Genomic DNA, 25,118 nt, shown 5'->3' with positions numbered 1-25,118 from the left:
AATATCTAGTGGAAGACATACGAATGGAACACTTTACCTTTGTATCTCGGCAATGGAGCCAAACTATCACAAATGGTACGTACAGCTTGGTCTCAGTGAGGAACCATTGTCACCGAGTGATGGCGCCATTTCTATGCAACGGCGATGTTTTGCAGAGTCGAAGCAGTCGGTCGGAGATCGAAGAGTGATGAGGCCATGGTGGAATTTACGCGTATCTGACTGTCACTGTCGACGGTCGTGGAATTCAGAAATGAGCAAGTCCTAGTGGAGACTCTGTGAAAATACAGACTTAGACACGAAGACTGAATGCAGTTCAATCACTTTATTCCCGAAGACGCGATAATTACACAAATATCCTGCTAAAAGTGGTTCTCTGCAAAAAGTGGGACTTCAAAATAGGCGTGAAAGTTATAATACAATCAATTTCTACCAATCCAATATTTGAGTGTACCTATGCTATAGGTAAAGCCTGAAAAGGTGCACATTTCAAAATATACACTTGTCCGAAACAGTTCGACTGACAACCATAAGACCATAACTTATTACACCATTTAAATGTCTCTAAATAATTCATACCTCAATCATTAAAAGTTCCAATAGACATTCTGATAAAGTTTCTGAAATGTTAATCTCAAAAATACCTACTCGGAAAATCTTATCTATAATTTCAATCTTCGCGTGTACTGATGTTTAAACAAAGTTAGTACAATCCGTGGCACAATTCGGCCAACCAATTAACTAATTTGCATTTTCAAAAAAGAAAATCGAAATGGAGCTAATTTTCAATTTTCAAATGGTTTTATCATCTTGATTATTAACTTTTAGGCCTATTTCTAAATATGAAATCTTTGGGCTGAGATTGAAATAGAGGAAACAGGTGTATACTGCTGTGAGGATGGCACTTTACGGCCATTCAAATTTCCCTCTGATAAACTCTATTTCCCACAATTCGTATTTCCGTTTTTTTTCAATTTCCAATATACCAAATGTCCGATTTTCCCATTTCATTTGGGGCGGGGCCCAGTACCTTTTCATACTATGGCGGAAATAATTGTATCGAATTGGAATTAAGGTGTAACATTCTCAGTGTGACCAAATGTACTGGGGCGGAGCTTGGTTACGATAATTGGCACAAGATACTTTTAAAAATTAGCGGGAATGAGGGACTGGTCAGTTTCTTCGGCGTTGAAGGCCGGTGGATTCATGGAGTCACCCTGTTTTTCACTTTGGTGATGGGGTCACCTATTTTGAAATGCCCAATTTGCGGTCAGTGTTTTTTAAAATTTCGACACGGGCTCATACTTGCCTAATATGCATCGTGCTTGCCATGGATTTCATCATTCAGTTTCATTTTCGGCGCGCCTTTGGGCGCGTAACTTTACAAATATGAGGTTATTACGAAAATACCGGATAGGATTCACGAGGACATTGGCGCAGCGTATCGCTCGACGCGAAGCGGAGGGTGATGCACGGCGCCGATGTCATAGTGCATCCTTTGCGGTATTCTCGGGATAATCTTATTATTATACATCTTACATCTTCACTGGGACATCAAATTGTCTAGCTGTACAGCTATCTGTTGGCGGGGTACGGTGCGTGGCTATGCAGGTCATCAAAGGTCAACCCCGCCTTTTGATGACCCGCATAGCAGCGCACGCTGCGCGCTGCCCCGCCCACAATAGCTGCGTTTCCACAGCTACAAAATGTCAGAGTAGTGACCGTTTTAGTGCAATGTCAACATTTTTTCTTCCCATTTTAGTGCAAATGTAGAACGCTATCTCAGACGGCTTCTGCAAACTCTGGAGTGTTGGTACTAGTACCACACACGTACGTACAGAGCGCGCGAGGCTGAACAAACTGGCCAGTCCCTAACATCGTCTCACATACTGGAGGACAAGAAAAAAAAGCTGTTCTTTGGTTGGTAGAGTGCGCGTGCGGGTGCACTTTAGGCAATGAATTTGGTGCGTTCAGCCACAGGAAATTCAAGGCATGGGTGATAAAGGAAGAAGTCACCGCGAAATAGGTGTTAATCTCCAAAATGTTTTGCCCAGGGCAAGTGGTATCTCTAGACGAACTGTTAGACGATGTCTCAAACATGATATATAACGCCTTTAAGGTCAAGATTTGGATCGGGTTGGACGGGTGCAATTTATAAAGTGTGCCGGCATACGGATTAAAACTATGATTGGTTACTTAGATCATTATGAGAAGAACATCATTGCGTTCAAAGATTGACAGCTGAATAAATTGATCAGATAAAATTAAACGTGGATGCCGCGCTCTGATTGGGCTGATGACTGTCACAATTTTACACAATGTTCCAGTTTGCGACGTTGACGGGAGCGCGCAAAACTTCAGCAGGTCAGGTCAAACTGGTTATATCGGACTTTCCTTTCCGGCGGCCGCAACACTATTGTTCTTTGTATATGTTCGTTACTCGATCCATTGAACGAGTTACCCGCGCAAATAACTGTCACAATTTGATGCATTCCTAGGCCAAAGATAGATACTATCAGCTGCCACGCCCAAAATGAAATGGAAAAATCGGACATTTGGTATATTGGAAATTGAAAAAACGGAAATACGAATTGTGGGAAATAGAGTTTGTCAGAGGGAAATGTGAATGGCCGTAAAGTGCCATCCTCACAGCAGTATACACCTGTTTCCTCTATTTCAATCTCAACCCAAAGATTTCATATTTAGAAATAGGCCTAAAAGTTAATAATCAAGATAACAAAACCATTTGAAAATTGAAAATTAGCTCCATTTCGATTTTCTTTTTTGAAAATGCAAATTGGTTTATTGGTTGGCCGAATTGTGCCACGAAGTTAGTACGAATCTATATACAATTAAACAAAATATATTGTTTGATAATTATTTTGCCATTCGTAAACCTCCCCGTATTTCAAGCAGTACGTTTGCATTGACTTTCCATTCGTTACGGTGTCATTCATTATTTTATATTATACATTAATTATTCAAACAATAATATGTTTTCATAAACGTAAACCACTTTTGATATAAATTAAATGATCACCCTGAGAATAATAAATACAAGGTTAACTACTCTGTCCTAATTTAAACCTGCTGAACCTAATCTTTATTAATAATGATTGAAAATAACAAAATAATTATAACCTTGCAAATTCCCTCTTATCGCATTGTAATACCAATTACACAACGATTTTGCATGTAAGATATGATTGTGAAAATTGTCACTCGTTGAAAGCTCACTTCGAACACTTCACGTTGCCCTTGTCAAAGCTTACCAAAGATTACCAAAGGTATTATTGAATGTTTTCTGTTTTTGTTTTGTCTTCTTTTTTTGTTTTGCTTTGTTCGTCTGCTGGATAAGGCCATCATTCAAGAAAATATTATTCAAAAGGTTAATGGTACACTTTCTGTCAACTAATTTACTAATACATATTGTGTTTTCTCAGTTCTATGACCATGGAAGTTTTTGTTCTCTTTTAATATACTTTGTCTGGTTGTGCCAGTGATTGAGAGTATAGGCACCTGTATTCTACTTGAGCCTGTTCAATTTCAAGCTCCCCTAGAGGTTACACGTTTTGCTTACAGTAGTTAGGTAGTTACATTGTGAATGGCAGACACAGTTTGGCAAACGGAGTCTTCGTCCCAATACTCGGCGTATTGGGTGGTGAATTGCAACGATAGAAACACTGTGAAGACAGAAAATAAGATGGTGATCGTGACGTTGTTTTCTGCCGGCTGAAGGTGTTTTATCATTTTAAAACATGGCCAGTACTCGTTTTCGCTTTGCAGGTATTCGACGCGGGCCATGAAATCTTTCCAAACGTAGTCAATGTTGAACCAACCGACTGCGAAGAACGGTAAAATGAAGTAAGTGAGTATTTCTACAGAAATTAGCAAATTTATTAACGTTGCGCTGGCAAGGTGACTCTGCTTTGAATAAATGGCATAATTCCAAAATAAATGACAGGATAGTTTAAATGCATTAACATTCACTTGTAAAACTATCCAACCCGACACGAAACTATTTAAGCGGGAAAAATCGACAAAATTTTCCATTATTCTCTGTCGACATAGGGCGTTGTTGTTGCGAGCTTCTCTCAGAAAAAGAGCCGCCGTTTTCATGTCTGCTTGCATGGCACGTCGCATGAGCAGTGTGACGTACCAGAAGGACGAAAATGTAAAGAATGCGAAAGTTTCTGCTATAAAATAAAACAACCCCCAAATATCTAGAGATGGGCAGTCAGTCATAACATGGTGCAACTCAAATGAGGAGTTCAGAAATAAACAGATCAGTGCTGAGAGATGATAAAGATATCCAACACAGTTGGAGTTACTGACGTCACTACGTTTTAAAAGTCCAAGTACGTGACTATTGGTCAAGGCATAGATGGCCCTGGTACCATCTGGCGGGCACGATGTGAAGAACGCCACCAAGCGGTAGAGCGCGATTGCTGCCACAGGTCCCATAAAGCTACAGTATGACATGATGTACAGAGTAAAGTGCTCGTTTCCCCATCGCTGATAAATCTTTTGTGACATACAAATCGTTGATAAAGTTGCTAAGAAGGCCAACCAAATGGCACAACCAATCCTCCGTCTTTTCTGTCCCCCGAATGTACCTGAAAGTCGAAGCGTATGATTTTATAAAAGCAGGAATGCAGAACAGTGGCCCATAAGCATATCTCCAATAGCTTTCTACTATCCTACCATATAGAGTCTGCACACATTGCGGAAGGCTGTTGTACCACAAATGTAAGAAGTTATTGATTTCCGACTGGTAGGCTGCTACTTACTTGCCTAAAGTAATGATGGTAGCTGCAAAAAGCGAGTCATTAAACTGTAGGACTGCAGACATATGCAAATCAAGAATTCCCCATTTAGCTTTCTGAACGTTCAATCTAAGTTTCGATAATTATGATGATGATGATGATGATGATGATGATGATCCTGCTGCTAGGCCTACTGTTGATGAAGATGATGAAGATGATGCTGACGACGGCGATGATGAAGATTCTGCAGTTGCTAATGATGATGATGATGATGATGATGATGATGAGTACAACAACAGTAGAAGTTGTTATAGTTGTTGTTGTAAGATTAAATGATCAGAACTCTTAATTTGCCTGTGCTCCAGACGCATATGCAAGAGACTTACATATATTTGATATATGTATATGTTATGCGACTTTCTTTGCATAAGGTTATATGTTCGTCTTTATGTTTATGTTAGTCCATATACAGTAGAAATGGTTCTCCCTTTCCGAGGGTGAAACCTAGAAGATGCAAGCTTTTGCATTCAAAGATTTCAGATATTTAGGAATGGACAAAGCATGTGTTTTTCAGTCTGGAACAAATATTCTACACAGTTTAGGCATGATCAGCGTGATGCGAATATTACTAGTACTTTTCGTAAAGGCAACTCTCGGATCTGAATGTTTTATGGCGTACATAGTTTTACGATATGTGACAATTTTCCTTCTAAATTCAAATGATGGTTTCGAATTCTGATATCCCCGTTTCTATGATCTAATGGTTCATCCCCAAGGGAAGTACAAATAACATATCTCTTTACGCAAATGGAGGCAAGCGAGGTAATCTGAGAAATAACGAAACTGAAAATGATAGATTTTTAAACATTCCCGTGGAAAAACCATACATTTCAAATTTTGATCAGAAATTGATTTTACCTTTGTACCTTGGTAACGGGGCAACACTCTCACAAATAGCACAGCTTGCATTCTGTGAATTGTTACCGCGGGAAGTCTCCATTTTTATGTGATTGATACATCGGCGAGGCTTGGCTGATTCGAAGGGGAATCCAAGGAAAGCCAAGGTGAATCGCATTATGAAAGGTGCTTTCCTTGGTTGTTCGATGTGTTCATTGCTGTCGTTTATACCAGGGATAGTTTCATAATCCATTTTCCTCTTAAACGTTGCACGGTGACCGGTGAATTGGCTTATCTGTCAGAACAAGGGGGATAATATAAGCACAAGTTAATGTATCACCAGAGATAATTTCCCTAGGACAAATTCGTTTCGGATTCGTCAATATTTAGTGAACATGCGCAAATTTACTTGAACGCCTTACATCCGAAACAGTAACGAATATTGACTTTATTAATATATATGTTATTTCGGTATCTTGATTGACATACCAAAGGTCTGATACTTGTAATTGTATCATGGGGGCGTTGCTACTTCCATGACTGTATTATGACAACTCGCCTCTTTGGATAAAATGGACTCTTTCTGTCGAATCGGACCGTTGTTTATGAACCAAGGTAATAGGCATGGTCGCTCGAGTACATTTTGAGTAAATTTGTGTACTTTGCAGGTTTTTTATCACTGAGGGACCGAGCCACTTGTGTCATCGATCCTAGATTTACTACACGCAATGGAGTCTACCAGCTTCGGGTCGGTAATATAGACGAGTATAGAAACTTTCCATTTACTTCACGGACTGAGAAAGACGAATGCGAAATGGTGATTACCCAAGCGTATACAATGGCTTTTTCATTTGAAGTAAAGAACTAACAAGAAAGGGCGTATTGTATTAAGCAGAACTGTGTCAAAAGGAAAAGAAACTGGCACGGGTGTGACACATGATTTCACACATGGGTTCAATGAAAGATCGGCATAATGTGTCTTTGCGACCAGAAAAGGGTTTTCTATGGTATTCATGGCCGAATAATACTGCAGCAATAGCTGCAAGTATACTTACTACTCATATCTTCAACTTGGCTACTTAGATTTGCCATGAATTTGCGAACCTAAACATGACGTGACGTACAGCTCATATGACCTCAATAAAGTACAAGTAACCGTTCAAAGAAAAGCAGAGACTTTACCAAAGGTCAGTTGTGTCGCTAAGCCAAGTCTTCCATCGACACTTTTCACAAATGGCAAGCTGCAAAGGCACCTGTTTCCAAATGTCTCATTCACAGGAAAAACTGCAGGGCTTGAATACCAATTAAAATTTTATTGCACATTATGTTGGAAAAATATACCGAAGCACTGCTGGTAGCTTTCATTTTTCTGAACAATAATTAATAACAATGTCTTAGTTATGGGGACCCAGTCGTAGTATTTTAAGCGTGGAACATTTAGCAGAGAGAGAGAGAGAGAGAGAGAGAGAGAGAGAGAGAGAGAGAGAGAGAGAGAGAGAGAGAGAGAGAGAGTTAGTATATACCTTTGTCCCAAATTTACGGACATGGTTCCGACCAGTGTGTGTGTGTGTGTGTGTGTGTGTGTGTGTGTGTGTGTGTGTGTGTGTGTGTGTGTGTGTGTGTTGTTGTTGTTGTTGTTGTTGTTGTTGTTGTTGTTGTTGGTGGTGGTGGTGGTGGTGGTGGTGTTGATGCTGGTGCTGGCGGTGATAACGATGATGTGTTCACGTTATGTACCTTTTATGTTGTGTTTTACGACATGCCCAATAGGGCATAAACTAGATCATGATAGTTAAGTTTATGAACGGTGGAAGATATCTGTACTCACCGTGAGAGTGGCTTGAGCTCGCCTGACTTCAGCTTCATGCAAGTGCGGTGAATATTGAAGGTCGACTCGTTTCCAGCACGAAAATGAGATCAACACGAAATAAAGTCAGTTCCCTATCGAGTTCCAGGTGAACGTTGAGGGCGTTAGGGGAAGCCCCGATGATTAATTGAGCTGGCCATTCGTAACACGATCGGTTCCTCCAACAACTGCAACCTTTCACTTTATAGTGAGTGGACATTAGCTCTAACGATAAGCTTTAGGGTAAGGTCGCATACTTTAGTTTCCTTTATTTTCGAATACTTCTCCTGATTGCCGACATTGTAGTTATGAAAGAAAATCAACATATCAGTACATTAATTTTGAATCTACAAACAGTTGAAAGGTGTATGCTTTCCCCCTTTTTCCATTAGCAGCTCTTCTGCTTTTCCCTGTAAAGTTTCGGATGTTTTGACAAAAACTACCCATGTACGTATGAAAGTACCTTTAAATTTGCTAAATCATCTACATGTAGGAAGCTGTCATTATTTAAAACCTCAAAGTCAGAGGGGGGTCACTTAAGAAATTGAAAGCTACGAGGGGGGTGCTGAAGAAGAAGGGGGCTACTCCATTTTTAGGGAGTATTTTCAGTTTTACCTTGTGCAAAATAAATTTAAACACCTCTCAGATTTCACCTTTGCGAATATCAATTTCTCAAGGGACACCCACTCTCGTGCTCCCCCCCCCCCCTTTCGGGTGTCCTATGTCATTTCAAAGAGTTTTACTCAGTAAAGAGAAAAGATGGGGTGACCATACTTAGTTTTCTAAATTTTCACATTCTCATCGTGAAATAACACAAAAATAAAAGTTTGGACAGTAAAGACTCTAATTTAAACGAAAAAAATGTGTGAATTATTTTAATTTTATCAAATTTACCATTATTACACCAAAAGTTTCAAAGATTAAAACGTTTATTTGATGGAATATTTTAACCTTCCAGTATTGTCAATTTTGTAGAACTTCTAAGAAGCATCTAATGTAGCCAGGAATACACAATTGCATACTCTCTCATGGTCGTCATTTTGTGTGCTCTTCAGCAGGTGCCATTGGCCCGGCCAGATAGAGTTGGATTAATTCAAGTCAGCTCTAAAATAAAAAGTTCAGTGATGTGTCCAAAAATGAATCAATTTAAGAACTTGCCTAGGAATATGGCTCTATAAACTGCTTGGTTGTGTTGAACATCTGCGAGCAGAATTGCAGAACTATGCTATACATGTTTATTTTGTCTTTGTGTGCATCACTAATAAATGTATGGCTCTATTATAATTGGGGGAACTTGAAAATTTTTGATCATACAGACGCGGGGACTTGAAAATTTTTGAGGGTATCGAGGGGGGATTTGAAAAAAAAAAAGATTTCCATCACGATTCCTCCAGCCCCCCCCCCCCCCCCTTCCCCCAACCGTTATTTGTGAACGCAACCTAATGTCTCACTGGTCCAGGCCAGGCTTTACATTTCGCACGACCGCACAGTCGCTCGTTGGTTCCAATTCTGCTCTACGCCCAGGCGCCCCATAGACTGTGTATGTTCGGTTTACGTGAACATCCACACATCTATGGGGCGGCGCCGTGAGCGAGCGCAGAGCAGAATTTGAGCCAACGAGCGACTGTGGACCAGCGGTAGAAAACAAGGTCGGTTTGATACTTGACCTATCGACCTTCTCCAATCGGGTAGAAATTTGGAAAATCAAGAAGCAGTAGTAAAGAAAACGTGAGTTACTTGAAGGCCAGTTCACTGCTGTGATGCTTGTAATCGCCTTCCTTCCTAGTATTTATGAGAGAGATTGCCGAGGCAGTACAGTGACCGCGCATCAAGTTATTCTGCAATATGCTTTCAGCTGTATATTGACTGTATTTCTGAGCACAGGTGCGTGCAGCGTTGCTTGGATAGTCGATCGAAGGCCCGGGATCGAAGTTTGAGGCCTAAGACCGAACCTCGGTACTTTTCTTTACACTAGTATGGAGGTTCGACCTTCGGCCTCACACTTTGATCCCGGGCCTTCGATCGACTATCCACTCAACCAAAGCTGCAATTGCAAGCACCTGTATTTCTGACAGTCTGTACTACAAGTGCGTGAATTTACAATGTAGCATAAATACTGATCATCATTAAGGATCACAGTGCAGTTGGACTAAATATGCCTTATGACCCTGTGTTCTACATAGTCAGCTCAAGCACATTTGATATTAAAGCGTACTAGTAAAGAGGGATGGGGTGAGTCACACAGTTTGTCAATTTGTGTTTCCTCAAAATATTACTCGATTAATTTTGAGTCTATGAGCATTTTACATGAAAGATGAAAGTATGAAAGATGCTTGTACTCACCTTGAGAGTGGAGTCAGCTCGTTTAACTTCAGCTCGGTACGTTCCATGCAAGTCTGGTGAATAAGGTCTGCACAATTTCAGCACGACAAATACGATCAACACGGGAGTTCGGAGAATTTTAGATTAGCTCCTTTATTTCCTTGTTGGCACAAAACGCTACAGGGGAAAGCAAAGGGAAAAGTCCAACTGAAATTTGCAAATTTATCAACGTTGCGCAAGCAAGGTTACTCTGTTTGAATAAACGACATAATTCGATTAAATGGCAGGATAATTTGAATGCATTTACACTCACAAGCAAATTTATTCAGCCCGACGTGAAACTATTGAGGCAGGAGAATTCAACAAAAGTTTCTACAAATCTCTTTCGACATAGGGCGTTGTCGTTGCGAGTCTCTTCGAGGAAAAAGACCCACACTTTCCATGTCTGCTTGCATGGCGCACATAACAAGCAGTACAACGTAACAGAACGAGAGGGATGCAAAGAATGCTATAAAAATATGAAAGGCTCAAAGAATCAAGAGAACGACCGGCAGTCTGTCAAAATATGGAAATATATAGAAGTAAACAGACTAGCGCTGAGAGATGGTAGAGATATCTAGCTAGGTGTGAATTACTGACGTCACTACGTTTTAAACTGCACATATCGCGCTACTCACACGCAAAAAATCCTGTGAGAAAACGATGAAATTCAAACTACTACATTTTCAAATATCTAGTGGAAGACATACGAATGGAACACCTTACCTTCGTATCTCGGCAAAGGGGCCAAACTATCACAAATGGTACAGCTTGGTATCAGCGAGGAACCATTGTCACCGGGTGATGTGCCTTTTCTATGCAACAGCTATATTTTGCAGAGTCGAAGCTGTCGAGATCGAAGGGTGACGATAGATGATTGACCATCTAATGGTGGCATTTATGCGAATGTGGTTGTCACTGTCGATGGTCGTGGAATTCAGAAATGAGCTAGTGGAGACTGTGAAAATACAGACTTAGACACGAAGACTGAATGCAGTTCAATCAGTTTATTCCCGAAAAAATGATAATTACTCAAATGTGCTGCTAAAAATGGCCCTCTCCAAAAAAGTAGGATTTCAAAATAGGCGTGAAATTTATAATACAATTAATTCCTGCCAATCCGATGTTTGAGTGTACCTACGCTTCGCTTCGCTAAAGGTGAAGCCTGAAAAGGTGCACATTTCAAAATATATATACTTATCGATATCATCGGCATGGATCCGAAACAGTTCGACTGACAACCATAATACCATGTTACATCATTGAAATGCCTCTAGATAATTCATATTTAAATCATAAAAAGCTGCAATGGACATTCTAATAAAGGTTTTTAAAAATGAATCGAAAAAATGCCTACTCGGAAAATCTTATCTTAAATTTCAAAATCTTCGCGTGTAATGATGTTTAAACAAAGTAAGTTCGAATCTATATACATTCAAAACAAAATGTGTTGTTTGATAATTACAGCTGATTATTTTACCGTTCGTAAACCTCCCCATACTTCAAGCAATACATCTGCATTGACTTTCCATTCGTTACAATGTCATTCATTATTTTATATTATACATTAATTATTCCATCAAATAATGTTTCCATAAACGCAAAACACTTTTGATATAAATGACATCAGGCTAACCACTCTGACTTAATTTAAATTGCCCAACCCAAAGACCGATCTTTATTAATGATAATGGAAAGGTAACAAAATACAACCTTGCAAATTCCTTCTTATCGCAATATAATACCAATCACACAACGATTTTGCACGTAAGACGTCATTGTAAAAATGTGTTAATGGTCGAAAGCCTACCTCGAAAGCTTCACTTTACCCTTGTCAAAACTTACCAAACGTATCATCGTACATTTTGTGTGTGTGGTTTTGCTTTTTTTTTGTTTTGTTTTGTTTTTTTGGGTTTTTTTGGTTTGTTCGTATGCCGGATTGCGCAAAAACTCAAGAAACTATTATTCAAAAGGTTAATGGTATGCTTTCCGTCAAATAATTTAATTATACATAATGTGTTTTCTCAGTGCTATGACCATGGAAGTCTACGGTCAGCTTTGTGACAGTGATTGCAAGCATAGGGCACTGACCTGTATTCTACTGGATCATGTTCAATTTCAAGCTCCCCTGGAAGTTACACTTTTGCTTACATTTCCCCGGAAGTTACATTGGAAATGGTGGATACAGATCCGCAAATGGAGTCTTCGTCCCAATATTCGGCGTTCTGGCCGGCGAATTGCAATGATATAAACGAAGACAAGGCAGCAAGCATGAGGGCGATTGTGACGTTGTTTACTGCCGGCTGAAGGTGTTTTATCATTTTAAAACATGGCCAGTACTCGTTTTCACTTTGCAGTTATTCGACACTGGCCATGAAACCTTTCCAAATGTAGTCAATGTTGAACCAACCGACCGCGAAGAACGGTAAGATGAAGTAAGTAAGTACTTCTACAAAAATTAGCAAATTCATCAACGTTGCGCCGGCAAGGTGACTGTGCTTTGCATAAATTTCATAATTCCAAAATAAATGACAGGTTAGTTGAAATGCGTTGACATTAACTAGTAAAACTATCCAACCTGAAACGAAACTATTGAGGCGGAAAAATTCAACGAAACATTCCCTTATTCTCTGTCGACATAAGGTGTTGTTGTAGCGAGCTTTCGCCAGAAAGCCAGACGCCTCATTTACGTCTGCTTGCATGGCACGTCGCATGAGCAGTGTGACATACCAGAACGACGAGAATGTAAAGAATCGAAACATTCTGTTATGAAATAAAAAAGTGCCCAAATATGTACGGGTGGGCAGTCGGTAAAAATATGGTACAGCTCAAACGAGGCGTCAAGAAATAAACATATCAGTGCTAAGAGATGATAAAGACATGCAGCCAAGGTAGAATTACTGACGTCACTACGTTTTAAAAGTCCAAGCACATGACCATTGGTCAAGGCATAGATGGCCCTGGTGCCATCTGGCGGGCACGATGTGAAGAACGCCACCAAGCGGTAGAGCGCGATCGCCGCCACGGGTCCCATAAAGCAACAATATGACACAAGGTATAAGATATAGTGCTCGTCTCCCCATCGGTGGTATATCTTATGTGACAAACAAACGATTGGTAAAGTTGCTAAGAAGACCAACCAAATGGCACAACCAATCCTCTGTATTTTCCGTAACCCTGTTGTACCTGAAAGGAGAAGCATAATGATTTTGTAAAAGCAAGTATGTAGAACTGTGGCCTATATGCTTATCTTCATTATCACATGAACTGCCCCGAATCGCCATCTGTGTGACATACAACAGAACGGATAAGAAATCCGAATTAACCCTCTTCTACGTCATCAACATCCGGATCATCATCACTGCACTTCGCCGTGACGCTTTCATGCAAGACCGATCTGTCGCGATTCATGCTGTGCTCTCATGATATTTTTTACGAAATGGTAATGATAAATTCAGACAAGGAAACATGGAAGGCATGTCCAGCGATATTTCGAGTCGCTAAAGCTTTTGTAGCGATTCCAAAGAATAGAATGGAGGTCAAGTCTGGCGCTCAAGTCTAGTCGTACGGTCGACGGTTCAATGTGGAACGTTAAACCTGGCGATATTATAAAACACCTCAACGTAAGTTCAACTGAATAAAGAAGACTTAGTATACCGTATGATCGTTTGAAAGCGATATAGAAGGCAAAAAAACATCAAATCATTTGACGAATGATTGATCAATCATTTGTAACATTAATGTCACTGATAAAACTGTCCAGAATAACTTATGCAAGCATTATCAAGCCTCTTGGTACAGTTATGAAAAAACGATAAAAAGACTCATGGGAAGGGAAATAATAAGCTCAGAACTTACAGAGAATTTAAAACTAAGTTTGCTTTCGAAAATTACTCACTGAATATCAAAAACTTAACCTGCAAAATAATTGTCACAAAACTTCGTATTTCTGATCTCAATTTGCAAATGGAGTTGGGCAGAAGGTCAAAACCAAGATTTCCACCTAAATACAGATTTTGTAAGTTTAGTAAGTCTTCCATCGAGGATGAGTTTCACTATTTAATGAAGTGTCAAACATGTAGTAGTGATAGAGAAGTTTTCTTTTCTGCAATGAAATTGTATTATCCAATTGCAATACTTCATAGTTTGAATGAAAGAGATAAGTTTAAATTTGTACATTTCAAGTTCAGATGATAAGCTGTCTCTCATGAAACAATATGTTTCCCCAAAGCCATTGACAACAATGTTTTTGCAATGTTTAGTTTTGTCCTTGCTATATGCCCTACTGTACTTTTCGAAGTGTGCTGTTGAAGCAATGAAGCGTTTAATGTCGAAAGTTGACTCGGACAACAGAACAGAGTTTCCGTCAAGTGACACTATTTGGAGGTATCTAGGGGCGAGATAAGTGTCACTGCAAACATCAAATTTCGTAAGACATAAACATTGACAACCGAGATCGCAACTGACGACTTTACACCGGCAGAGACTGGTGGTGACGGCCCGTTGTGGCCACGTACGTACCTAGTGTGGGTCACAGCGGGTGCCATCGAACTGAACTTTTCGGGCTCGCCAAGATCTTATATTAAGCTCGTGATATTTTGAAAGCCACGACACCTTCTAGAATAAGAAATACCTTTTCGATTTTGTTGTTGCCTTCCCTTCAATATCTTTGATGAAAATATTCTAAATAATTCAGGTTATAGTACTATGGCTGCCCTTGCCAGCCGATGGCGTCAGGACTGCGCGAGACAATGATCACTAAATGATTGACGTGTTCACGTGACCGAATCCGTATGTCTGATTGGTTAAGATGGCATTCGGTGTATCAAAATTTCAACTTGATCAGATTTATGAATGAAAGTACCCGGTAAACATTTGCATATCTCCAGGGCGATGGGCCGTTTTTATTAATTAAATGAAAGTAATCCCGGGAAATAAAACCCAGCTCGCGACAATATTTTTGCAATCCTCGACTATAATTTTGATCCATCCACATCAAACGGAAAGTAAGAAGACTGTTCATGTGATAAATATGTAATCCTATGGAATTTTTCTCTGTTTGACGTCATCGTATACGACTATTCTTCGGGGAGCCGCACAACTTCTTGCTCGAAACTGTATGGCTCCGCGAAAAAACACTCGTATACGATGACGTCAAACAGAGAAAAAATTCATGAGATTACATATAAATAGGATTCTACTATCCTTCCGTATAGGGTGTGCACACTCTGCAGAAGGCTGTTGCGGTTGTTGATTTCCGACTGGTACTACTCACTTGATGGTATCTGCAATAAGTTAGCCATCCATTCAACTGTGGGACTAAACGCGAATCAAGATTTCCCCATTTAGCTTTCCGGTCGTCCGGTCTAAGTTTTGATAATGATGACGATTACGATGATGATGATGATGATGATGATGATGATGATGATGATGATGACGACGACGACGACGACGACGAATTTACTGATGATGTAAAATGAAAATGATGACGACGACATGACGACGACGATGATGTCGTAATTGTCGTCGTTGATCGCGGTAATAGTGGAGATGATGATGATGATGATGATGATGATGATGATGATGATGATGATGATGATGATGATGACGATGATGAGTATAACATCAGTAGAAGTTGTTATAGTTGTTGTAGTAAGATTAAACGATCAGAACTCTTAGTTTGCCTGTGCTTCCAGACGCATACGCAAAAGACTTACATATATTTGATATATGCATGTTATACGATCAGCATGATGCGAATATTACCAGCGCGATTTTTGTAAAGGCGACTCTGGGATCTGAATGTTTTATTACCGTGCATAGTTTTACCATATTTGACCACTTTCCTTCTAAATTCAAATGATCGTTTCGATTTCTGATATCCCCGTTTCCGTGATCTAATGATCCATCCCAAAGAGAAGTAAAAATAGCATATCTCTTTACGCATATGCAAGGAAACCAGATAATCTGAGAGAAGATGAAACTAAAACATAGATTTTCAATTACAATATGCTGGAATCCTGCCATGATTGGCTCGAGCCAAGACCTGCGCTGCGTAACATTTGTAACTTCACGCATATTTCGAACTTCAGCTTCAAAGCTCAAGGTATCGATTGTTAAATTTTAATAGTCTGGTGCAGTTCCATGAACTCACAAATGAAAAGTATGTAAAAGCAGCGACGACGATGAAACAGCATAATGTACATTCATTTCTTTTTGAGCGTTTTTCAAGTATAATTCTTCAAGTTACTCGATCCGTTGCGGTACAGTCTTGTATGGAATCGACTGTGTACGTGCGAGCGTTCTGACACGTTCGTTTTAGAGTTTGTGTTGAGGCTACGCTCCTGAACCCTCGTCCCAACTTCGCGTCCAAAGTAACAACATCGCCCGGTGCTATTTAACTTAATCATATTTAAAGAGGTTATAAGCGATGAGCTCGAGTATTTGGTTGCAGATATAAGACTTCTGGGTGAAAATTGTCATATTTGGCGGGAAATAATCACCTCGCTTCACTCTAATAAACGCAACCAAATACCCTCGTTTGCCATTTATATAGGCCTAACCTCTAGACATTCCTGTGGAAAAAATACGGTACATTTAATCAGAAATTGATCTTACCTTTGTACCTTGGTAATGGGGCAACGCTCTCACAAATAGCACAGCCTTCATCCTGTGAATTGTTACCGACGGATGACTCCATTTTCATGTGATCGATACATCGGCGAGGCTTGCCTGATTCGAAGAAGAATCCAAGAAAAGCCAAGGTCAATCTCATCATGAATCTCATCCTCGGTGGTTCGGTTTGTCTTTCAATGTCGTTTTCATCAGGCATCGGCTTGTAGTCCATGATTTTGCTCTTAAACGTAGCCCTGTCACCGGTAAATTAGCTTATCTGTCAGAACAGGAGGTGGCCAAGCACAAGTTAATGTATTACTATATAATTTCCCTAGGATAAAGTCGTTTCGGATTCAACAATATTTGGTGAACAGGCGAAAATTTATTTGGTACCATTGTGAAAGTGCTACATCGAAAAAACAGTGACGAACTGTATCGATTCTACACACTCGATTGTGCGGTACTATTGCCAAAGCTTGTTCAAATGTTAAATAAAGTTTGAGTCAAAGCTTCGCACAAAGGTTTGCTTGCCAACCTTTATTGAAGATATTGACACCCAAACTTTGTCGAACCTTTGGCGTACTAACCTTGGTGAAAGGTTAACGTCAGTGCACACCTTTTTGTTACAAAAGAAAATAGGTTTTTACACAAAGAAAATGGATTTTACAAAACAAAAATTAGTTTTTACAAAAAGAAAATAAGTTTTTCAAGTATATTTTAGGGTTTGGCTTGCCATAGAGAAATCTTCTGTTGATCATATTGCGAAATCAGTCACGAATTATGGTACATGTTCAGCCTGCATATGGACATACACAATCTGAATCATGATTCTTAAGTAGCATTAGGGATCATTTTCAATCAGGAACCATCATCATTATTGAAACACAATAAACACTTTGTTTGACCATATGTATTGTACAGTTATAAATAACAGATACCTTTAGGGACTGGTCAGTTTCTTCTGCCGGAGGGTGGGAGTGGATTATTTTTGCGGCCATCAAAAAGCGGCCGACCGAAACTTTAGGGTGACTCCCACCCCAGAGACAAAGGTAAAACAAAATGTAAAATATTAATACAACACATACAACACACACACACACACACACACACACACACACACACACACACACACACATATATATATATATATATATATATATATATATATATATATATATATATATATATGTGTGTGTGTGTGTGTGTGTGTGTGTGTGTGTGTGTGTGTGTGTGTAACATATAAAAGTGCGAATGAACCCATTGCTGAAATTTGTAGGTAAAGCTTAATATACTGAAGGAACAGTTAGGTGTATTTTTTGACAATTTTTTATGATTTTTATTCTTTATATTAACGACAGAAATGCCCGGACTAGTTTTTCAACATAGTATGCATATGTATAGACATATACGTCCAATTTTCATTATCATTCAAGCAAGGTAAATGAATTGCTAAATACATGAATTTTGGTCTAGACTGAAAATTCCGTTTTTGCCCATACATATGCAGGCTGTTTCAACAAGCTTAACACTCGACGTTGCAAAGTACCTTTAACCCTTTCACCATCATGGTGGAACTCTACAGGGGAAAATGGGAGTAAAATGATTAAGGAGTACATGACACTGACATGTGGTTGATATTACATGACAAAAAATAACGAAAAAATGCTATTGTCATAAATTATAGCTACTTATCCCCTATTTCAGTGACAACGCATTACTTCAGTTCTTTGAATCCGCCCTTTAATAGTTGTCCTTGTACCAATTTCAAAGGTATTGAGTATGAATTTTGGTTTTTCCCTGTGTTACCTTTTTCATGAAAGGTTCAGAAACTTTACAAAGCAAACTATCACTATAAGTAGTATTAACTAAATACAACCACGCCTTTACTAGAAAGAAAGGACAGAAGCAAAGAAAAATGGGTTTTTTTTCCTTGATTCCTTACACTTCCTAAGAAGCCCTGGAGAGCTAAGTTTTATAAGCTGTAGCTAAATCTGATGTACACAGTATCTGAGAGGACCTTTACTTTTACTGTAGAAACCATAATAGCACAGCTAATGATGAAAAAAAACTGCCTTTAGTTAACTGTCATTTTACTCATGAAAAATCACCCTTTATTTGAAATCTGTGACAAGAAGGAAAGTATATGAGAATGAAAAATATCTTGTCATCTTTCTCTTTGTGAAATATTAGCGCATCATAGAAAAGACAGTAAAAGATCAGGTTTTTGCCATGATTTGAATATGAACTACTGATTTTATAATGATTAGTAAACTTTGCAAAACACTTTCAATTTGTAAAATCCAGATATGTCTGATGTCTATACCTCCGAGTCTGATATATCAAACTTATACGCCCGAATGGCGCACCGAAAACTATAACTGAATGATGCAATTTATGGCTTGTGTGATGCTTTGCAAAACGGGCTTTCAATTTGCAAACATCCAGATATATCTGATATATCTCTGATGTATTAAAGTCACGCCCAAAGGGCGCACCGAAAACTGCGCATGAATTCGTGGCTGGTACGATGCATTTTATGCAAGTATGAACCGGTGTCAAAAACACACTGACACCCCCCCCCTCGACCATTTCAAAAACATGGTGACCCCCCCCCATTCACCAAAGTAAAAAAGAGGGTGACCCCCCAAATGAATCCACTGCCCCCCCCCCGCCGAAAAACTGACCGGTCCCTTACTTACGCCCTATCTTTTATAAGAAATTTGTTGGTCGGGCGGCCGGACGTTGATGGTGTGTAACCACATGTTGTTAATGGAAAACTAGTCAGTCAGCTCACTGGTTTCAGTTCTGTTTGAAAAGAGATGCTTTTTTCAAACGTCAAACAGCTGGATTTACGCAGAAACTCGCACACAGTGCTTGTTCTACAGCTGAAGTTACGTACCTCTTTGTTCAGTATGACCCAGGTACCGCCAACGAAGCTGTTTATTCAAAAGGTGTTCTTACGCAGCGGCTGTTTTTCAAGGGGTGGGCAAATATAAAAACTAATCGGTGGGCGTGGAGAAAAAAAAGTTAATGTTTGCGGTGGTGGGCGGGTACAAAATTTCAGTTTTTACAGTGGGCGAGGAGAAAATTTCAGGCAGTAGGTAACGGATACTAGGTAGAGGGAGGGGAATGCCGTGATTGATAGAACTTCAGGGAAGATTAAAGGCAGGGGGAGCCTATAAATACCCCCTATCTCCCTGAGCATTCATAATCCAATATGAGTGGCGTATGGCAACAGCGTCAACGAATGCTCCCGAAAATCTGGAGCTTTCAACAACCATGGTGTAAATTAAAGCACTGTTCCAACATATTACGTTTTGTGAATACTTGTTGCATCACACTGTTGGCGAAATTCTCTCATTTTTTCCATTTTAAGTTGATTTTTTATGCCAAAACTGCTTCGATGTTGTGTTCAAAGCGTCCACAGAACAATAGATGAAAGCATTCAACAGCTGCCAATCACGAGGGGACGCGAAAAGGTGCAAACGATCAAACATTTGTTGTGTACATCGGACCATGATCGGATCGATTACGATGTCAACAATGAATAAACGATTCTTACCATTGAGCAAAATACTTGACCAACGGTTACTGAACACGAGTCTCAGATGAATTCAGACACAAACGGACTGCTTCAGCTTCAAGCAGATTTCCTCTCCCAGTTTGTTTATTTATCTGTGTACCTGTAGGCCTATAAATGGGTGATGTGTATGTTGACCTGCAGTACGATATTTTATGATAGATCTCTTTTGGAAGTATATAGTGGCCTAGCCCTGCGTACGATGCCGTGTGTTCCCGGCGTTATACGGCCTCCCACCACGGCTCTGCTGATTGCCATGGACAAAACCGGCAACATGCGGATCCAATTTGGACGGAGCACGAAAAACTACTTTTCTGACTGTTTTCGGCCGAAATCAACTCGAGTCCGATCCAAATCCAATTGCCTACCCAAATCACTCAACCGCTCACAGAGTGCGAAAAGAATGCTCTCGTGACGTCTAAAACCGTTGTTTGCTGGCGATGCATGGTCAATGGCCGAGGCAGTGGACGCCCATTGGATACGTTCATGCCACGATTATGCAGGTGCCCATGAGCTGCATTATTTCCTGTCGGGTCGGGGCGATGAAACTAAATCGCGATTGACTCATCTCTGTCGGATTTGACCAAAAAGAGACACTTGAAATAGATTATAGCATAAAATGTTGACATTCAGACTGAAACATGATGAAAGGTCTGAAGATCGCCGTGATGTCATTCTTCTCTACACGTTTTTCTGAGCTTGTTTTTTACTAAATTGCTCTAATTATCTGACGTTTTTTTGATCAATTTTTCTTTCCCAACCAGGGACCAACATTACCTTTTTTACTTTCATAGTAACCTAGGATTCATTTAATTCGCAGATTACATGTAATAGACTCTTATGTTCTTCCTCGATTGTCTGTGACTGATTTTGCTTTCCCGATATCGATATTGCGTTCGCACTCACATGTCTTGAACCTTACGTCATTCACTGAAATAGTTTTCGGACAAACTCAAGAAATTCGACAACTACTAACGAATAGTCGGCAAAATTTACAGAGACTAGCAATAATAATTATGGTCATTTTACCATCTTTAGCTAAGCGGATTCGCTTGGCGGAAGCAGTATATAACGATCTGAGTTCCCAGTTTTACCCTACCGTGTGAGTGTAGTATTCGAACGAGTGAGATCATAATCTTACGATGTTCCGAGTGGCCTGGAGATTTTTTATAATATACAATAAATTGACCCTATCAAAATTACTCTGTCTTACATTGCTTGGATATTGATATTTTTTTCTATACTTTTTGACTTTTGATTTTTTGATTCTCCATTGGCGGCAGCACATGTACGGTTACAACCGTCATGTAATGACCGGAGTGCGATTGTAAGTTGTCGGGAACAGTTGTTGTTCAGAAGAAAAATCATTTTGTATTTAGAGGCTGCAGTTCGGAATTGTTCATACATTTCCTACATCTTTGGAACGGGGATTACGGTAATCTTTCATGTGATGAAAATTTTTTGAACGTGTTTGCAATGTGTTCCCACGATAAGTGTGAACTGATTCTTTGTCAGTAAAAATCGTCAGAAATGGTCCAGTAACCATGGTAAAATAGACACAGATGAAAAAATCATTGCGAGGAAGATAGTAAGAAATTCACATTGCAATATTTGCTGTCGTATTTCTCAGCAGGAATAACCAATTTTACACGTTGTGTATAAGAAGAGCAAGCAGGTGTTCGGCGGTCAATTGCTTCTATCATAATAATCTTGATCGCAGCTATTTGGCGAGAAGCAGCGGATACTTATAATCTCGCAAAATTATTGACATCATGTCTTTGTATTGACAATTTTCCGATCGGAGGCAGTTCAAATCAACAGCCGTGGTATATTAGGAATCGTGTTTATCACTGGACACCGAACTACCTGCTATCAACAGTACGTTATGTACCATCGGCGGTAAAACATTGGTCGTAATCTTGTCTAATTCTGCCCCGCCTTTTGCACCGTCCTGAAAAAGCTATAATTTTTATACCCTGACAAATAATACAGCGACCTTGCACACTAATGATCATTCCAATGTTTCTGTTGGGGTTTGTTGGCTTTTTTAATTTGCTCCGTGGCCCCGGTAAGATTTTTTTCAATACGATACACAGTTTGAATTTTTTTTCAACGTAAATTTAGTATATTGCCAGTTTGTTGGGTAAAGTTGTCTGGGATGAAAGTTTAAGTTGACGCTGACAGAGTAGACGTGGAGCGAGGTACAGTTGACTGAGATCCGGTCGGTTTGGGGTCGTTTAGTCCGGAAACCTGCAGAGTTCTGTATGATCATCGTTCGGAATTTAGGTGAATTTTTTTGGTCAAAGTAATTCAGTAACAATGTACGCCAGATTCCTTGTGTTGTTTTTGTCACCGTCATACGCGTATACGGACGGTTTTCGATTAAAAACGGTAAAAAATATCCAGTGCTCGTAAATGCGTGCACAGTTTATTCAGTGACTGTTTACGCAGCAGTCGTCGATTCGACTAGGATTTGCCACCACGTAACAACTGTAAACACCGCGTCAACAGTCAATACGAAAATTTTGTGCTGAATCGAGTAAGATAATAATTGGCTTGCAGTGGGAAAGGTCAGTCCATCATCCGTCAAAGTTGTTGATCCAAAAAATCTCCACTGTGCACCAACTACATGAGTGGCTGTTATAGTTGTACACGTAGTTCCATGGGCTTTCCTCTGTCCCTTGTTATGAGCTATGTTCAAAGTGCGTCAAGCTACGAATATCGGTGAAGTACCGGGTACATTGATTTTGTTCAAAGCCACTGCCTGTTTGTTCCCCGTGTTGTTTTTTGTGTCCCTAACGTTGGCTGGCTCTATATGCGTACAAACATAGCAGTCGGGATTAAGATTTCCTGGATAAATAGATACACTCATAGTTTATTCCGCCTCTGACGCAAAGATACACACTGTTTTACATGTGCCACTCCTAGGCCTTGGGATCGATTTCCATACCTTTAAGCACCTAAGGAGAGCAATGTCCAAAGGTTGAACCAAAGTTTTTGCTTGCACAGTAGTGCGTTGATCTTGCTTGCTACTCACGCACGTCTGGCTGATAAATAAATAGTTGTGTAAATGGTGAGAGCTTGAACTGTTGTGGAGAGCGGGGTGGGTAGCGGGTATCAGAGTTCAGTGGAAGGGCACATTTTCCGCATATGCCAGTGGGAGGACAGTTCCGAACAGCTATACATTTCCCCTCCAAATTTTCAGGTCAAGGTCAAAAATATGTAAAATCGGTATATTAGCCTTCGAAACATGCTTTGTGATGATTTTGTAAAATTGACAAATTTACCAATTGGCGGCACCTTATGACCTTTCCGTGGCAAAAATTGTGTCAAAATCCAGAAACAGTCGGCCTAGGCCTATACTGAAATGAAGATATAGCGGACGATAATAAATTACAATGAAACCACGGGCCCGCTATTAACATGCAGCTTTATTAAAATGAGCGCGAAAAACATTGTCTCGGAAACGATATGCGAGAAACTGAGTTTCATTGATGTTTGACAGCCAAACGACAATATGTTAACGGAGAGAAAATTTATTGCAACCCGCAGCCCGCAACTTGCAGCCCGCAAAATACCACATCCGCAAGTATACTTACTACCCGTGCATTGGCTACCTAGATTTGCGAACCTAACATGACGTGACGTACAGGTCATATGACCTCAAGAAAGTAAAAGTAATCGTTCAAGGAAAACCAGAGACTTTACCAAAGGTCATTTATGTCGCTAAGCCGAGCCTTTCATCGACACTTTTCAAAAATGGCAAACTGCAGCAACGCCTGTTTCCAAAACTGCAAGGCTTGAAAATATACTTTTATCGCGTGTGTTGAAAAATACACCGAAGCACTGGTAGCCTTCATTTTTCAAAACAAGGATTGGTGAAAGTGTCCTAGCTATGGGCACCCAGGCGTGGTATTTTAAGCATGCAGCATTTACATACCATGAGGAGAGAGAGAGAGAGAGAGAGAGAGAGAAGAGAGAGAGAGAGGAGGAGAGAGAGAGAGAGAGAGAGGAGAGAGAGAGAGAGAGAGAGAGAGAGAGAGAGAGAGACAGACAGACAGACAGACAGACAGACAGACAGACAGACAGACAGACAGACAGACAGACAGAGACAGAGACAGAGAGAAGCAGACAGAGACAGACAGACAGACAGACAGACAGACAGAGACAGAGACAGAGAGAAGCAGACAGAGACAGACAGACAGACAGACAGACAGACAGACAGACAGACAGACAGACAGACAGACAGACAGAGAGGGTTGATGGTGGTGGTAGTGTTGGTGGTGGTGATGATGATGATGATGATGATGATGATGATGATGATGATGATGATGATGATGATGATGATGATGATTAGGTTTCGCCATATGTTGGATTTTACGACGTCCAAGATGCGGAAGATACCTGTACTCACCGTGGGAATGACTTGAGCTCGTCTGACTTCAGCTCCATGTAAGTCTGGTGAATGTTTAAGGTCGACTCGCTTCCAGCACGAAATGAGATCTACACGGAAGCTAGTTCCTGCACAGCAAACCCTATCGTGTTTCAGGTGAACGTTACGGAGTGTAGGGGAAGCCCTGATAGTAAAGCTGGCAATACATACAGGACAGTTCGCTTTCTTCAACCACACACGGTGACGTGGACCGTAGCCCCTGCGATATCCGCTTCGGGTGGAGTCGAATTTGTCCACTATAGTTTCCTCTACTTTCACCTACTTCTCTTGATTGCTGACATTACAGTATGTATAGGTAGAATGTAACGATGCGTACGTAAGCAAATTCTGCGTGATAACAACAATAGCAATTTCACATGCGTTGTGTATTCAGAGAAACCATCGATGATGAAGTGCATAGATTAGTGTCATACGTCTGATTAAAAGGGACGTCGTTATGTGTGACTTCAACCCTGAATTCAAGCTTGCATAAGAATTGAAACAATTTATGTCATATCAAACTTTACTGTTACTAACGTATCTAATAAGCGATATCAAGATGAAACACAAGGAGAGCATATTGTACGTTCTAATACGCTAGATATAGATATGTACAGACAAGGTATT

At 40.0% G+C, this 25,118-nt stretch overlaps 1 protein-coding gene across 1 annotated transcript; it reads right to left on the bottom strand.

The window, feature by feature from the left end:
- Nucleotides 1-2,828: 2,828 nt before the first annotated feature.
- Nucleotides 2,829-7,666, bottom strand: LOC139119910 (uncharacterized). The gene is made up of 3 exons (XM_070683870.1): nt 7,486-7,666; nt 5,682-5,955; nt 2,829-4,613 (listed from the first exon to the last, which is right to left on the bottom strand). The coding sequence occupies exons 2-3, from the start codon at nt 5,911-5,913 to the stop codon at nt 3,583-3,585; spliced, it is 1,263 nt and encodes a 420-aa protein (XP_070539971.1). The 5' UTR covers nt 5,914-5,955; nt 7,486-7,666; the 3' UTR covers nt 2,829-3,582.
- Between the last annotated feature and the right edge of the window lie 17,452 nt (nt 7,667-25,118).

The sequence above is a fragment of the Ptychodera flava genome, chromosome 20, assembly GCF_041260155.1.
Source record: "Ptychodera flava strain L36383 chromosome 20, AS_Pfla_20210202, whole genome shotgun sequence".
Taxonomy (NCBI): domain Eukaryota; kingdom Metazoa; phylum Hemichordata; class Enteropneusta; family Ptychoderidae; genus Ptychodera; species Ptychodera flava.
This window is presented reverse-complemented; position numbering and strand designations above follow the sequence as displayed.

What these genes read in the sequence shown, in the direction of transcription:
- LOC139119910 (XM_070683870.1), bottom strand. Translation starts at nt 5,913, where the DNA reads ATGGATTATGAAACTATCCCTGGTATAAACGACAGCAATGAACACATC. An exon ending in CCCGTTACCAAGGTACAAAG is followed by an intron (nt 4,614 to 5,681) that starts GTAAAATCAATT and finishes TTCGACTTTCAG; the next exon opens with GTACATTCGGGGGACAGAAA.